This window comes from Pleurodeles waltl, chromosome 6 (assembly GCF_031143425.1).
Source record: "Pleurodeles waltl isolate 20211129_DDA chromosome 6, aPleWal1.hap1.20221129, whole genome shotgun sequence".
Taxonomy (NCBI): Eukaryota; Metazoa; Chordata; class Amphibia; order Caudata; family Salamandridae; genus Pleurodeles; species Pleurodeles waltl.
In genome coordinates this window covers 1,122,639,269-1,122,657,632 of record NC_090445.1, presented here as the reverse complement: position 1 = coordinate 1,122,657,632, position 18,364 = coordinate 1,122,639,269, and the positions used below count along the sequence as shown (strand labels likewise).

The 18,364-nt window shown below is 40.7% G+C and overlaps 1 protein-coding gene across 5 annotated transcripts in view; it reads right to left on the bottom strand.

Annotated features, from left to right (window-relative positions):
• ZNF362 (zinc finger protein 362) overlaps positions 1-18,364 on the bottom strand; it is a 135,703-nt gene that overhangs the window by 79,520 nt on the left and 37,819 nt on the right. For 3 of the 5 annotated variants that reach the window (XM_069240299.1, XM_069240297.1, XM_069240298.1), the window contains exon 2: positions 7,600-7,663. In XM_069240299.1, the coding sequence (XP_069096400.1) occupies positions 7,600-7,662 (63 nt within the window). In that variant the 5' untranslated portion in view covers position 7,663. Of the gene's footprint in view, positions 1-6,249; positions 6,361-7,599; positions 7,664-18,364 lie in introns of all 5 variants that reach the window. The other 2 variants (XM_069240294.1, XM_069240295.1) reach the window with 1 other exon arrangement.

Sequence of the window (18,364 nt, the reverse complement as noted above, 5' to 3'; positions counted from 1 at the left end):
TGAGGTACCAATCTTTTGGGAAATGTTCCATTTCCCTTGCAGTACACCCCGTCCATGCAGAAACACGTGCTTGTACAGAACATGTTTACAATGGCTGACAAGACTTGCTCTCTAACGCTCTTACTTTGTATGTTTTACTTGCTTATATTTCTGACTTAGACTTCTCTAATCTACTACTGGACAGAGTGCTGACCAACGCGTAGAACACTTGCTAGTTGTTAAAACGGTTTAAAGAAAGCATTTCACTATTCTCTGTACCATAGGTGGTACCTCAAGCAGATCTGTGAACAGACCGCAGTTGCTGGTGTGCATAAAGTTGATAAGCACGTCCAGTTCAACATCTCTCTATGCATGTGCAGGACATCACATTCAATTAGTTTCCGTTATCAGCTTGTAACTGAGATCTGTAAAAGTGGTCCTAGAAACATATTTAAGAATGCTGTGATTAGATTACAGCTAGTAGTATCAGTCAAAAGAGTCTGCTAATGAGATTATAAAAACCCGAAATAGGAACGATTTTCTCTTTAGATTCAAAAGTTTCTAAATTAATCACATTGACGGCCCTCAACACAATGTTAGCAGATAAAAGTATATATTGTGAGTAATTCTTTAAGCATTGCTGTAACAGGCTCATATTTGTTGATCACATTATAGAAAATCTTTGTCATTTTCTGTTTTGGAGTGTAAGGTTTCAGCTAATCTAACGACTAAAGACTTCTGTATAATACAAACATTTGAAAAAGTGAACTAATTTGTCTGGTAGATCAATGCATTTCACTTTTAACAACATTAACCTAAATGAAAATTACAAACAGATCTCATTCCTGTTTTGCATACACCGCGTATCCCTCTAAACTTGTGAGTTGTTTGATTTTATTTTATGAGATTACTATTGAATGTTACATTGCTTACTTACTGTTGTCACTAAGATGAAAGTTAAAGTGGCAACTAAAGAAACAAACACAGCTAACAGGTAATCTATCAATAAAACCAAACACCTGAAGGAGTTCTCCAAATACTCAGTTTGAGAAATAATTATCCATGAAACAATTATCAGTGAACAAAGTTACAGGTGAGTCTCTATCAATCTGCATAATTTATTAGGCCAACAATGCATTTGTTAAGATTATAAATGAAATGGAAAACAAAAACATCAGTTCAATCAGTACTACATTTCACGAGGGGGCTGTAGTAACTACCCAGCTTGTAGAGGCTTGGGGTAATGTCAATGTTAGAGCAAACGAACTTGCTACCGCATTAGAAACCCCCACACAGGTAAAGAGAGACCGGGCTGCATGTGTTACATCTGCCACTGAGTCATTTGACTATACCCAAGTGCATTCATCATTGAAATTTGAAAAATGAAAATGTTGACTGGGTCTGAAATTATTGTGGAGCCCTCAGCACAGCCCATAACTTGTGCTGTGTTGTGGGCACCACAATAATTTATATTTTTTATTATTTTGATATATTAATTTGGAGTATGTATTCTACTAATAGAAAATGTCTGTATGTTTGGGGTTTTAGTTGTACTCAATTTAGAATCAAACCATTGTAGGAGCGAATATGTTGAGTGATGATGGTCTGCCTACTTAGACAGAGATACATGTATTGTGGAATAAGGTGAACATGACTACTAAGCCAACGTTTCGAAAGTGGTAATAGGCCACAATGCCCAACAGGTGAGCACTATAAGGACCCAAAAAGGTGTTTTGAATCAGCAAGTCAAGCTATCCCTATATCTTCCGCCGGCTAGTGACATTTATCTCAAGTCTTCTCTAGTGGGCAGGTTTTCTCAGCATGAGCAGTAACAGCACATATTGGTCTACAGCATCAATAACAGCAGCACAGATTTCAGCCACATATTATGAGGAAAACATTTAAAATCAACTGTTTGCTACATTTACTGAAGGACTTAAGCAAAACAGATTTTGACCTAGACCAGGGTTCTGCAAAGTCGGTCCTGGATAGCCGGGTCCATGACAGGTTTTTAGCATTTCCACATTTAGAAAAATGTAGATTTCTGAAACATCTTCTTTCTAAATGTGGATATGCTAAACACCTGGCATGGACCCAGCTCTCCAGGACCGAATTTGCAGAACCCTGACCTAGACTAACATCAACAGCTTTTGAGGTTTGGTACCAGAGAGGTATTACTATGATGTTGAAGTCCTCTGAGCATTGTTCAAAACACAAAGTTTGTCACACTTATTTCTAAGGCACCATTTTTTCGACATAGAAAGTGTACTATTTAACATGATGTCTTTACAAGTTAAAATATTCATGAAAAACAGTGAAATGCATGTATCAGCTGCTGTGCACAGCGTGTCTACATCATTTTCTGTAGGTAAAACACACACAGGATTTGTTGAAAAGGTTGCAAAGATGTCTGCAAAAAAGCAGTATTGTGATACACAGTTGTCAGAGTGGTGGCAGATGCATGAAGGGTCCACCAAGCATGACACCGTGAGCATCTCTAAAAGCTATTCTCATTGTTGCAACTCACCTTATGAGAACTGTTTCTTAGCAAATTAATTCTAATCAGAAAGATACAAATAATTAATCACATAAGACATAGAAGAACGGTTTATAATAGACTAATATATTTCATCGGCAGTTGTTTCTTGATTAAGTTCAGATATTAAAGTATATATGTTATGGGCAGCCACAACCTATCATTTCCAAACCTTGCAATACACTTATGACCAGTAACATACATTATAAAGCTGTTCAGGAACCACCTTGATTAGGAATAATTATTCTTAAAGATTCATACTAACGCTGTTTATGTATTATTAAAATGTACATGGATCCTGCTACTCTATTAACAAATTACTTGTAAAACTAATGTACATTGTAATTGGTAACAAAGGGTTATTACTGTCCTTTAATCCTGAGCACCTATTTTCTCTTTTATAGATGTCTTTAGAATGTTTTTCCATTACATTAACCAAAAGAGTAACACAGGTTTTGATTAAAACAATTTTCCATAAACTTTGCACTTCAAAATATTTAGTAGACTTAACAAAAATGGCTTTCAAAGACTGCATTCATATATCAATGTTATTTCCAATTTTATATTTGTTTTTACACGTGGATAATATGCTTGTTTATTATTTTATCTAATAATGTTTTAAAGTATAAAAAGTGACTCAAATGCTTTTTTCCCATACTTAAAGCCATGATGCTACTCATATTGTGTTTTATACAAACAGCTTCTTTAGCAATATTGATAAAATGTAATTACTGTTTTATATATTCATAATCTAACACAAACAGAATGCATCTTAAGCAAAACTCAAACATTTTCTCAACAACACATCAAACTTGCTAGCTATTCCTGAGTGGTTTGATATAGAACATTTACAAAAGGATGTCTTCTATTTCTTGCATTTGTTTAAATCTATTTCCTTGTTCAGTAGTGAGAGGTAACTGGGAGGGCTTGTCAAACTGCCTACACAACCCCTTCGTCAACACTATGCCCATTTGTCTGCACCACGTGCCATTCACACTTGTGTGATGCCACAAATCTCAATTTGAGCCGGGTGCTTGTGTGAAAGGTTTCTTCGAGTTCTTACACTTTTTACTGGGCTACCCTTACTGCATCTTGTTAACTTCCCACCTCAAATCTCTTAATCATACCTGACCTCCTCAGAAGAACTCCGGTGACTTTGATTACTGGGTTCTAGCAATTTCTAAGCCAGAGTGATTTGATGTGTCCACAAAAGAGGCAAATCTGTTCCAAAGTCCACACTAACCTTGCTTTGTATGTGGCTATATCAGTTCTGACTGACATAGAATCTAAATGGTGTATCCCTATTAAAAGTGGGTGGGTTATTTTTGCCCCTGGTGATGCCAACGTCCTGGCATAACCTTGTCTCTTTAGTTTAGTGAGCATGGCAATTTGCCTGGTGGCACTGTCACTGAATCCAATGCTATCATAAAACAGTTATCAGGTGCTTTCTTGGTCTGAACGGCTACACCTGTGGCACTCTCCTCTGTGTTCACACTGTGGTATCCATCTGCTGATATTTTAGACCTCGCACTTAATGAACGACCATTTCATCCGATGGTCAATGTAATGGAAGTGCGAAAGCTGTACATCTTGCATACAGACACTTGATGAATTCATTCAACGCTGATAGTTCAATCCATTATGTCTTCTTGCTGGATACCATTTCCTTCTACAAACTGGAGTTTCCCTAATCAAGGACTGCTTATGACTTAAACACATTTTCCAAAGAAAACATAGATGTTTGAATAAAGAAACATGTCTGCCCAAAGCAACATGCAAGGTGAAGTGTTCTTAATTGGCAATGTTGATGACACTGAAGAAGGCTGGAGAGATTGATCAAGTGATTTCTTCTTTGCCAGTAAATTATGTCGCTTAACTAGGAAATTTGAGGACTGAGGAACTTCAGCAGCAGTAGGAATGAAAATACACTGTATTATTTAGGGTAGGTGATGTCAAACGCTTACCATTTGCCACTTCCGGGCAAGAGGGCCTGTATGACTTGACCTCAATTTTAAAATTATGAAATCATATTTCAGAGTCTTGGCTAGGTACTCCCCCGTAAGCACCTCCTTCATCAGTTGACACCATCCTGGAAGCTCTCTCTCAGATGACTTCAATGGGGAAATGAAACTTTCATACCCAAGATGGTGGAGAAGAAACCTGGCCAACCACAATTCTTTTGATAGTCTGGTGATCGAGATTGTATACATCAAATAGGTTTCATATTAGAATGCGGAAGGCGCAGTGTGGGTATAGCTAAAACTGAACGTCACAGTCACGGCCTCTTTTCCGTCATTTTCTCATCATCAACTTATCATTGCAACAAAAGAGTCTTGTTTTAAAAATTCGCAAAGCCATCTTTCCAAATGAAGGCATGAATGAAAAAGAATTCAAAATTGAGTCAAACAGAGCACTGACTGGTGAGTGCGTGGTTTAAGTAGATAATGGAAGTCTGATATCAAGTATGCCAATAAGAAATCACCCACTTGTCTCTTCATCAAAAATGCCTTTTAAATTATTTGTTGCGCTCAACATGATTATGCGAAGAATCTCAAAGTGCGGACATGTAAAATCCAAACTGAAGCACACTAAAATGGATGGAGGATACAAAATTGAAAACACAATATACCAAAGATACCCAGGACAATTTACATATTTATTTGAGCTCAAAAAGAGGGTTGCACAAGTTTTAATTATGAAAAGCAGAAATTCACTCAGAAGGAGGCCAGATTCAAGAATTATTTTCTGCAGGTGATTATCAAATAAGGAAGAGGATTGCTGTTTGTCAGATAAGAGGTTTGGACAGTGTCTGAAATAGGCAGAACTGCCATTCCTTTTTAATATCTTTTCTCAAGAGTGCTGGAGTTTTTGCTGTGGATGGCTACAGAGTTAAGACTGAAGATTCATGAAGAACATAGTAGAGAAATTATTATTTAGTGCTGTAAAAAGAAAATAGCAACAGGGGTATCCAGCCGGATGGAAATGTATTTAGCAATAGATGCCAAAGGTGTTAGTCCTACCCGGATGGTGGAAGAAGAGGTATTAAAAAGGGTAGAAAGAATTGGCCGGACGAATACCTCATAATACATCCAAGAAATAAACCCCCAATTCACCAGGTGTTGAAAATTATGGATTGTACACAAAGATGATTGAGACGATGAGTGCAGTAGCAGCAGGAGCATAAAACGAAGATACCAAAATGCCGATTAAGACCGCTTCACCATAGCTGAAACGCATCCAACCATAATCCCCAACATCAGGGAAAGGTAGCTGAAAATAGGAAGATGGGCATCTTTCTCTAAGCTGGAATGCATAGTAATGTGGGATTTGTTTGATGGAGCAAAGAATCTTCCCCAGTCTTACAAGCCACAGCCTTCAGTCGTGGACATACTCCATCATACTGTAAACAGGACTACACATATCTCTATTAAAAGGGCTCAGTCAGTTGATATGCCCATATGTTGCGGAAGTGACCCACTGTATGAGATACGCCAGGGCTGCACCACCTTTGGTACCAGACCCACTGCTGGCCTCCTCTATGTTACCTGCAGCACAGTGATAAGTACCACTGTTGTGTGTCTGGCATTGTCAATAATCACAATTTAATTTTTGCGCAACTCAGAACAGTCTCCCAAATCTTCCACCATTCCTGCACACGACCAGCGGCCTATGTAAGCCGCATGTCGCTTCATACCTGTCCGCAGGTTCTGAAATGAGAGGAGACAGTTTCTTACCGAAAACTGGAGATTGGAATCCTGCAGCTCCAACTTTTCCCCTAAAAGATTGTTGTCTGTTGGGAACCTGTTCCTCATTCCCTGGCAAATGGTTGCGGTGTTGTAACTTAGCTGGGGGTTCAAAAGAAACAAAGGAAAAAAAGGGGGTTTTAGAGGGAATGAGTACGAAAGCAGAGAGGGGACTGCCAAGTCCTTCCCTCTACCAACAGGATTAAGTAAATGACTTGACATACTCCCTAGACCTGCTTTCTCTAGCTCTGGTATCAAATTAGGAACATGCTCCCAAGAATCACAACATCGAGAATAATCAATTGAAACGTGTACAAAATAATTCTTTCAACTGCTTTTTACACATGATTTCACAAATAAATGGCTTCTGCTTTCAGGTGTGTTTGCTCACGAAGGGCCTACCGTGGACTACTCTCTGGGAAGTAGCTACTAAATTTGAAGGCCATTTAAAAGTAGGCCTTACTATGAAGTCCGCTATTAGCAGGAGAGTGGTAGACACTACCTATAAATCAGAGCCAAATTTGTGCACCCTTAATTTGCAAGCCCACACTTGACTAAGCCAGTGTTACAAGGGTTCACGTAAAAAAGTTCCAGGCATCTCCAAGGTTCATGCTTCTGGCTGGTTAAACAATTTAACTATACCCCTTTTGGTGACTTTCCTAGGCATTTCCAATTCTGATGGTCGGCTACCGAGGCAAACCATACATGCTTTCTCCAGATCCTTTGTTTTGTACACTTTGTTTCTTATATTCCTAATGACTCGAGACTTAAAATGTGAAGAATATTTTACACATGTATATGCAAGACTATACCAGTATACAATCACATTTGGAGAGCCAAAAAGTGTGTAAACAACGCTGAATGCTAGTCTCCAGTAGAAGACAGGTCAAGAAGATGCATTGATTTTAGTAATCAAGAATGTAAGTACAACTCGGTCACCCTCTCAATGAATAGTGCAAGGTCAGACGCAGTTACTACCAAGATATTGTAAATAGGAGTCTGCAATTATCAGGTTCCAGACTTTTGTTGTGCTTGATGTTGCATTTTGTTTTTAAAAGCCACACACTCACTACCATACATAGTAAGCAGGGCTCCTCATCTTAAGATTTTATTAGTTTGAATTGAGTTCGTTGTCTGTATTTATCAAATTCTTTTAATTTATGGTAAGTTTCTATATTTTTCTATTTTTATAACAAAAGCTGTAAGGAAAACGGATTGATTTAGGTCTTTATTTCTATGTAAAATTCAGAAGTATGGGAACCCGGAAGCTTCAATTACAAGGCAGGGAGAGAGGTCTCTGAGTAAAAAGATGTCGGAAGAACAGGGAAAGGCCTGGCTTACCTGGGTTGGCATGGTAGGAGGCGGTGGCCAAAAGTATGGATTGTTAAAGCGGGGTTCCGCCATCCTGAAAGAAAAGGCAGCAATAAAGTAAAATCAAAATCAAAATCCATTTTCAAAGCATCATCAACATAAAAAGCCTTAGAATAAACCGGACAAAGGGTATATAATGTGGAGTTTAGTTTTATGCCTCCACCACACGTGATTTCTCTGACATGGGCTGGCACCAAGCTGCAGTAGGTCTCCTGTATAAAATTTCTGAAATTACCTCAAACTCCATGACTTTGATGTCCAAAGCTCAATTTATCATAAGTAACCACTTGTGGGCAAACATGCTTTGGATGTTGCTAGTACAAATAACTCCCCTATGTTCCCTGCACCTAGTCATTTCTGAATGTTTGTTCTCACTTACTGAACTCGACTAAAGATGTAATTTTTATCAAACCTTTGGCCCTATATCAAAAAACTGCCAGAACTCTTGAAATTGAAAGAATTCTGAATTACTGAGTTACATGCACATCGTCCTCATTTAAGAATAGTATTGATGTAGCTTTTTGAAGCTGTGACAAGCTCAACTACCCTATTGTAAGTTTTACACAGTGAAAGTTATTAGTGTGATTTTTACTGATCCAGTTGTACTCTATGCCATACCTATTCCTGCTTTCCATTATATTCACAAATTTATCAAAGAAGAGGATTATAGCCAGATCCAGTGGGTGTCATGATTACTGCCTTGCCAGCCTACCAGTGAGACCTTCAATTTAATGAACACGTTTTCCACTACACTAAACAGTATGACGCACACAGAAAATACATAGTGTAATGGATCGACAGAAAAGACTGGGTATGGTGTACACAGTAATGAAGGGAGGCACTTGTATCTTGCAAACTGCAAGTAAGGAGCTCACCTACAAGGAGCCCAGACCAGCATATGATTCAGAACTATGAAGTGTGAAAAAGCCGCCTTCTGCAGAGCGCAGGAGTAAGCTCCACTGAGCTACAGCCCCCTTAAGTGAGAGCCAGACAAACCAATTACAAAAACACATGCTTATTTACACATTGTGACTGGCATAGCCCCAACATGCCCAATCACCATACAGCTAAAACACCTGCTGCGAGATTGTACGTTTGTTAACGGACATTGACACACATAATAGAGCACAGCAGCTACTGAGTGAGATGGAGGGAGTCAAGTTGAGAATGTTCAAACAGAATACAAATGACAATCTAATGGCATATATGATAACGGGAGTACTGTACAGATATTTCATTTATTAATAGCTTGTGGTCATTGTCATGGGTCATAAGCAGCTCTTACCATAAAATGGATTGAAGACCCCTTGCAACAGAGGGATCGTTTGTATTGACCAACTGTCCAATTGCCACTGTGCCCAGCAAGATCAGGAGCACTTAAGTGCACCACTGCTTCAATCAGCTGGTCACTGAAGCGCAAGCGTATCCCTTGCCAAACGGCCAATGCACCCAACATCTCAGCACACATACCCTGCCGTGCTCCACCCCACAGCCCTAATCCTCTAACTGAAAATAGTTGATTTGATTAACAAAATAATTAACATGCTCGCTCTCCTGCTGCTTACGCTACTAACACCAATGATGAGTGTCACATGCGGAAAGAGAGGACAGGGGCCTAAGGTTCAAAGAATTTTTGTGGTAACAAATGCTCAGATTCAATGTGTGAGTGTGGGTATTTGAACTGAATTTGTTTTCCGAGTTTTCTGGAAATTAGCATGCCCACATTTTCTACCACATAATTTTTGTTTGTTAAAAACTGGTGGAATTAGAGTGGGGAAATTATTGCCTCTCCCTCAGGAGCAGTGGCGCGGTCTCCTAGGGGCACCCACAGTTTTGCATTTCAGACTAGGAGAAAACATATAGGGGGTTATTCCAACTTTGGAGGAGGTGATAATCCGTCCCAAAAGTGACAGTAAAGTGTCGGATATACCACCAGCCGTATTACGAGTTCCATAGGATATAATGGACTCGTAATACGGCTGGTGGTAAATCCGTCACTTTTCCGTCACTTTTGGGACGGATTAACACCTCCTCCAAAGTTGGAATAACCCCCATAGTATTACTATGTTATGCACCAGTATGAGATGTGGACCACTGCATTCAATGTAGTAGCCCATAGTATAGCCATTTTCTGCATGCAATCATCATACCAAGTAACAAGGATCTTCTGAAGAAGTCTTTAGATTCTGCCTCACAATTATGGTGTGACAATAAGATACACTTTGAAGACAAGGAACCATCAGATAACATATTATAGTTATAAAAAGTGATGCAAGAAAAAAATAGCACAATCTGCAGCACTTTTAGGATTTCTTCGACCTTCCACTCGATCTCAGGATTTGTGTCCGAAGCTGGACAATTCAGTGGGCTCAAGCTACAGCTGTTGAAGTTCCAGTAAAAAAAAAAAACTATCACCAGAAAATCCAGAATCCAGCCAATAAGAATCACACCTGGTAGGGTCAATAGTGCTGTTTTAAGGTGCCAAGAGTTTGATTACCCAACTTAGCTGCTTATCTGGGATCTGTAAATGGTGTTCAGTTGGGACACAGTGTTACCTTGTTATGGGCCAAACTGGTCATAATACATAGTGAGGGAGTCATGTGGTTAGTGTCTGCATCCACCATGTTGTTCGCAGAGGTAAAAAAAAAAAAAAAAACTTAGGTGCCACGATCTCAAAAACTGACACCTTTGCTCAACATTTCCAAGCAGTGTCATAGTGAGCACACCCGGACTTAAGAAGTACCACCTTGGAACTAAACTTTAAGATTAAGCATGAGGCACAACATTAAATGAAAACTTCTTCAGCACCATAAAGGTTAGGATGGTTCGAATGTTTTTAAAAAAAAATTTTTTTTAATATAAATCGGGATGACGGATTCCAGATACTGTTCCAGACTTGATAAGGCATGAAGTTTCAATAACTCCAGTCCCGTTATGACTGGGAAGTGGCAGATCCATGGGCCGTCGGAATGCTGATGCAGGAAAAATGTTTCTGCAGCTCCACTTCCCTGAACTGCAGGGAATTTGAGGCTTCTGTTTGATCTCTGTGCTTTGTTGTCCTCCATGCAGATCTTCAGTCAGCTGGGCCTTGGGTATATGTTCTAGTGGTCACGTCAGCTCCCCTTCTCACCTGGAAGTCTTGTTGCCACCACTCACAAATATAAGGTGTTCGTTCAGAAACCAGGCTTGTCTCCAGCCCAGACCAACACAACCACCAGCAAAGTTTCCACTCTTGCAATGCAAACGCCCAGTACTTGCATCAAAAGCTTCTATGCTATTCATGTGATATAAGTTACTAGCTCAAGCAGACTAGCATCTGTTGACATTTGGAGGCAAAGTCTGGAAGCCAGAGCCAACCAATGTTCTACTTTGATTGAAAATTAAGTTTTTCCTCCTACCACAGAGTAACATATCTTGTGTCTTTGACTATTATTTACACCCTCTTCTACTGCAGACAGTTCAAAGTAATGCCAGTTTGGGCTGCTTAAGGCATCAACGTGAAGTACCCTTGGTGGGAGCCCAAGAGAAAACCACTTTTCTTAAGTAATATATAAAAAGGGGTGAGTAGCCTTTTTTAAAAACCTAATTGGTTAGGCCCATGATAAAAAAAAACTGAAAAAAGAGAATCCCTCATGACAACCATTTGCTGTTGGGAAACCTCTTTTCCATTTTTCAGTGCCATAAGCGCATGTGCATTCATAACCAAGTATCCAAATTCAAGTATTTTACAAAATTGCCAGAGCCCTAAAAGTTAAGTTTTTAATGTCATGTGTAGTTTAAATGGTAGATTCTCCTGCAGTTATACAGTATTATAAACCAAGTTATGTAGTCTTATTAAAACAAATTATAATTCAAACCACATATTATGACCTTATTCACTGGTGACTGTGGTGAACAGTTAAACACCAAAAAAACAATTTTCATTCTTCAGCCCACTTAAAAACGTTAAGGAAAAAAAAATGTGCACTAATAAGGTTCCCACTACAACTAGGATGGGGGTCTTATGATGAACTAACAGAGAGCAGCTGTGGTTTTGCATCCTAGCCCATGAAGTGAATATTTCATCATTCCATTGCGTATGATCCCTGATATAAGATGTCAATGTGTTCTGACTTTTTATTTATCGGGGTCTTATCAGGACAGCAGCTGGCCCAGGTAATTCTTTGTTTATATTGTGTCCAAAGTATCTGTATTTAACCACCAACTCCATCTTGACCACTGACCCCATTTTGTGCTTAGCGTAGCTTCAAATGCCATCACATTGGAGGTGCAGGTATTTTTCCATGCAGTTTTTTAAAGTGTGTTCACTTTTCTCACCAGGGAAGGGAACATAACATGGGGAATGCAACATTGATAAGAGTGTACAAGGATGAGAAATGAGAAATTTATAGCAGAGAATGGTACAGCTCACTCTTGGAAATATACATTGGGATCTGGCCATTCTCTTGCATGTTTTTTCAGCACTCACCCAGTACAACCAGTGCTTGAATTTCACAACTTAGTCAAAAGGAGGGGGTTTCTAGAACCTTCCTCTTAAGTTTGTTTAAAGTATATAAAGTGGGCAAGCTTGGCACTGGGGTAGAATGAACTCATTTCTGAGAGTGCACACACTGCTCAGAATAATGCCGTTGGGGAAGTTTCTCCTGTCTCAGCTGTCACGGGTTTCACAGCTTGACACTGGCAGACAGGGATGATGTTGGATTCAATCCCCATGGTGATGCATTTTTAAATCTTAATATCTAGCTTTACTGTGTGCATGCATAAATATACGTAGTCAATGCATATATATTTGTTGTTGATGTATTGCATTTTCTCTAATTATTATTATCCCACCTCTGTGATTATTTTAATAGCTGCACATGTGTTGCTGCATTCACATTAAATGCTCACAATATTATTTTCCTGTATCTGGGTTTGAAACCTGGGAAGTGCCTTAATAAATTCATTACTCAGACTAAGAGGGCTGCATTCTTCAAATTCACGGCTGACCTTGAAGGCCGGCTAAGCCTCACCACCCTCAGGCTAGATGGCAGGTTGGGCAGTTCAACTTGGACTTTGAGCAGGAATCTGTATCACCGGAGAGGGGAGACATAGTGATGGAGAGCGACTTTAGCCTGCTGTGGCACCCCAAGCTTCATCTTAGTTCCAAATCCTTCCAGGGTACTGGGGCAATGGCCGCTGCACTCAATTTTGTGGAAGCATGGCGCTATAGACATCCTGATACACAGGACTATTCTTTTCACTCACATGTGCACGCATCGTACTCGTGCATCATTATCTCTTTCTCACCCATTCTCTTCTTTGGACCCTGGAGACTGTAACCATCTCCGATAGCTCCATCTTAGACCACGCTCATGTAGAATTAACATGGTCCTGAGACAGGGGACAGGGACCGACCCCACAGTGCTGGCGATTCCCTCCACGCTTGCTTAGTGACCCGGTCAATGTGGCTGAAATCGAAAAGGGGATCACAGACTACTTTGATCTCAACGACCTCCCAGATGTCTCTGCACATGTACTTTGGGACGTCTTTAAAGCCACTATTAGAGGGGCTGTATCCACTATTGCTATAGCACGAGAATCTCAACTAGTGGTGACAGGTTTGGACAGTGAGATTAGGAATCTAGATCTCCTTGATCAATCTACCCTCCCTAGGCACAACAAAAGGCAGGTGGCCTTATTGCAGGGACAGCTAGGAGCCCACAGAACCAACAAGGCTGGCAGATCTCTACTTGCCTTGAAGCTGAACTCTTGGGGGGGCTGGAGGTTGGTGTGCTCCTTGACCATGCTCTGGCTCCAATACGGAGAGGGGATTCAACATGGGCACCACCAAACAAGATAAACCACAGACATTCTATAGCTTTTACCAAGCCCTCCACGCTAGGGAACATGCGTCCGAAGAAGTTATAGATGCTTAGGTAAGTGCCTGGTACTAGCACCCCCTTGATCTGTGACATAATGAACTCTTGCAGGACTCTATCTCCCTTGCAGAGTTGCCATGTACCCTGCGGGACCTCCCCTCTGGCAAGATGCCAGGCCCCAACGGACCTCGGGTCACTTTCTATACAGCATTCCTTCCCCTCCTTCAAGATCGCATACTCACATTATTTAATTTGTGAGTATCAGACAAAGGCCTCACTTTCACAATGGCAGCTAAGATCGCCCTCATTCCTGAACCCATTAAAGATTCCACCCCTTTGCACTTCCTACCCTTTGATTGCCCCCTTAAATTCAGACACCAAGATCTTAAACAAGATCTTTGGAGACTGGTTGAAGCAATACCTCCCATGCCTTATCATCCTGGATCATGTGGCTTCATCGTAATCAGCAGAGTGCGGATAATATAAGTTGTGTTGCACATTCAGTGGAAAATTCCACCACTATACCCTTCCCTCCAGTCTTCTCTCGGTCAACACGGAGAAGGCCTTTGACTGGGTCACCTGGACGTTCCTACAAGTGGTCCTTAAAAACAAAGGCCTGAGCCCCAGAATGCTTACTAGGATTACAGCCTCCTTCGTCTCTCCGATGGCCACAATTCGAGTTAATGGTCAGTTCACAAAACAGATTCACCTGGGCAAAGGCACCCAACAGGGGTTACCACTATGATTCAACTGGCGAAAAGCCAGAAGGGGTGACCACTTTCTCCCCTACTGTTCGCTTTGCAGTGGAGCCTCTGACCATCATCCTCCGGCAGACTGAATCTATCGTAGGCATTCCTTTTGGTGGCCGCTCTCACAAACTGAGTCTCTTTGAAGATAATCTACTAACTCTTATCCAATCAGCCACCTCCCTTTCGGCAGGAGTGAGTGTACTTACAGCCGTTATGCAGGTCTCTGACCCGGAGGTCAACATGTCTAAATTGCTCACCCTGAATCTTACAATACCGAAGCAAGTCCTTCTGGCTCTACAGTGTCTAGCACCATTTCAATGGCCCCCACACGCCATTCGGTACCTAGACCTGAACTTTACCCCCACACTGACTTTGTGGACACAAGCCAATTGGTCAATTTATCTGGAGTCCATTTTAGAAGACCTCCGTTGGTTTAACACTGTTGAAGAGACAATTCTACTGAAGGGCATTATCTATTTCAGACCCTCCCCACTCCCATTTCACATAATAATATTTTCCACCTTCAGCAACACATATGCATCTTCATAATGGGATGGTGTAAGGAGGGGGGTGTTTAAATGCCCCCGCTCTTTAACACCATGCTTATACTTTCAGGAACCGAGGGGGATTGGCCTGCCCTAACTTACTTGAATACTACTGAGCTGCACATCTCAGCTAAGTTTCCGAATGGGCAGCCCAGGAGAGTGAAAAACATTGGTTCCATATGGGCAGGCCCATAGCTTATCGACCCATGTCCAGCAACTATTCGAGAGACTAGTTTGATACAATGCTGGCACTAGGGGTCTCATATTGCATACCTATAAGGAACGCATCGCCCACACACAAATCAAACATAATGGGACGGCCACACCACTGAGGGCATCTCCCAGAAACAATGGGAATCTCTTTGGCAGGACAGTCCCCAAATTTACAGAAGCATACCATAGCACAAGTCAGCATGCAAATTAATGACACTGTGGTAGTACATGCCTACTCACCTTCATACTATCTCCCCAGCTAACTCTGTCTTTTACTGGGTGCAAGGTAGCTCCTGGGAACTTCCACCACATATGGTGGTTATACACTTTAATCACGACCCAGTGGAAGGAATTTCTTGGCCATATCAAAGGCACAGTGGGTTTCCTCCTCCCAGATTCCTACAACATGGTCATTCGCACCCTGGGACTAGAGGGGATGACTCATACCAACTGGCGCCTTATTAGCCATATGCTGGGTGCTGCCAAGCAATGCATAGCCTTGCATTGGTAGAAATCTTCTGCCCCTCTAATCGCTCAATGGTTGCTGCACCTCTGGCATGTCATGGTCATGAAGCTCCTATCCTACTAAATAAAGACATACAGATACTAAATTTGCTCTTATTTGGCAACCATTGATCGATTATTTAACCCACTTGGAATACTCTTGTTTTACACCTCCCAGGCTCCTGGCGCTTCATCTCTTTGACTGGATGTCCCACTGACAGGCAAAGCTTGATACAGCAAAATTCCCCCCTCCCTGGCCATTCAACTCCCCAGCTACCTCTTTTCTCTCCTTTGGCATCCCCTTGTCCGAGACTCCTCCTTCTTACCCAGCTTCACATCAAACTTACACTTCGGTGGTCATGCAACCCATCCTTCCAAGCTACTCCGTTTAGCTATCCTGTACTCGCTATTCTTTTTGAAGACACAAACATGGACACCACAACATGCGTGGATCCTTTACTGAACACAATATGACCTTGCAGATTTGCTCATTTTCAGCCGACTCCATCACTTATAGACTACTTTTGTGATACTGCATTGTGTGGTACTGTAAATGTTGCATCCTGCTGTTCTTCATCTTGTTTTATAAAAACATTTTCAATAAACAGATTTTCAAAAATCAAAAGTGAAGAGCACAGAACCTTGGCTGAAACCATTTTAACATGTCCTCAGATGCCGTTATCTATCTGATACTCAATAAATTATAAAATGCGGACCATGCTGGTTGGCACTTAAAACAATCAAACTGTAGTTATGCTAGACGGTGCCGGAGGTCTCTGCTGGTTTCATTTAAAGATTTACTTCTTTGTAGTAAAGAAAATGGCTGACCCTTTATGGCAGCATGTGGTGCACAGAAATCCTAAACCGACGCATTATTTATCTACATTCATAAGAAGTTCAGGTTTTGTGCATATTCAACCAAGACTCGTAGACTGAATCCACATGGACAGTGAGGGAGCGTAATGTCTGGGGCCACTTCCTCGTTGTACCCTAGGCCGTCTGAAACTTAAATATAGTACTGCTTCAAGTATGGGCACCACCCAACAACCTATGTCTGCACATTGAGGCTTCTACATTTTAAAACGCAAACCTCTCACTTTAGGTCAAGAATCACAGCGACTAAAAATATCCATATTAACAAAAGTAAACCTCTGAAAAAGCCATGCACCTTTTTAAACTGGGAAAATGTGTTAGGAAAACCAAATCACATGCTACAGACTTCCTATGTAGGATTTCTTTTCCTTACAGGTGGTAATCCATTGAATAACCGAAAACCAACCAACAGTATGCAAAGTATTAATAATACAGATTTTTATACAAAACATCACAAAGTAAATTTTCTATTTCAGTTTTATAATAGAGGTTCTCAACAAAGGTGCCTTCTTGACAAAGCCCATTCATTATTTTCTGATAACCCAGATCTCTACAGCAAGAGCATAACCGGGCAAAGCTGTTTCACTGCCTTGCAACACTTGTTCCAAATGCTCTAAGCACAGCCTCCTTCGGGATATAGAGACATAAGATGTGTGCTGAGGATTTCAGCACTAGGTATTCACAGACAGTATATTCTGGCGAAGAAGACCAATTAGACTGAGCATTATGCACTGGGAATACTACAAGAAGGTGAAGGTAGACACAGAGCAGAGAGCTAGTTTGAGAAGGTGTATCTGCTGCCCATATGGAGTGTGAGAAATGATCAGAAAATGATGTTCTTCATGTTGAGTTCTCATTTATAAAAAAAATAATCCTCCAGAAACTATAATTCCACTAGTTTCAACTGTAAATGATATTAAAACCCACACAGGATGCTCCTGGGGCCGTATAAATGCTTTAAAGGTAGAAAAATTTACAATTACCTATGCATTGTCCATTTATACACTAATGGTTTCAGGCTAAATTGTAAACTCTAGTTGCTAAACTTGTGATATTGTACACTGGCCTCCTGAAATTAAAAAATGCAAGTCTCGGCCGTTCCCAAACAAGGTCCCTAAACTGGCTGTAAAAAGCCACCACTTCTACAGACAAGCTTCGATGCAGCACAAGTGATGCAAACCAGTCACGCTCCAAAGTATTCTGGTCTAAACAACAGAACTAATCCCCACACAATTATGAATTTAATTAAGGGGTCTATTCTACAAACACACAACAGTGCAGTGTCAATACCAGTGACTTTAACACTTGACTGAAAGGTCAATACTACCGATTGTAACACCTGGCTGAATGTTGTGTTTAATCCCAGATAACCTCACATGGATGACGCATGAGATACAAAGTCTGATCAAATGGGCATGGCCCATCAGAGAAGTTCTCACCAATCACGGATCCTCAAACGTCAAATAAGGAGACTCTTGACAGAGTTATTCCTCTTAAACTTATTAAGCCAAGGACTAGCCAGTCGGCTCCCTGGTTCACAACAAGGTTAAAAGAAATTAAACTTAAAAGTAGAAGTAGAAGGCTGGAGAGGCAGTGGCGGATGATCTATTCAGAAGGTGATAAAGCAGTTCTAAAAGAAGCATCATATCAGTATAAGACTGAGATTAGGAAAGCTAAGGAAATGTACTATGCCTCAACAATTATGGAAGCAGCCAATAAAGGTAAAAAAAATGTTTGAACTAGTAGGAGACTTGTCAGATCCTGACTGTGCTAATAATATGATAACCCCATTGCAGGACTTGTGTGATAAGTTAGCTGTTTTTTTTATTTTACAATAAGATTGAAACAATCTTGAATGATATTAAGGAGGATCCTGATATCAATAATGATCTGCAGTTGGAAAACAGATTGATCTCTGAGACCCATATGCTGGTTTTAGGAGGAGAGGGGAAATGAACCAACAAGTTAGCTGGATATCATTGAATCTGTA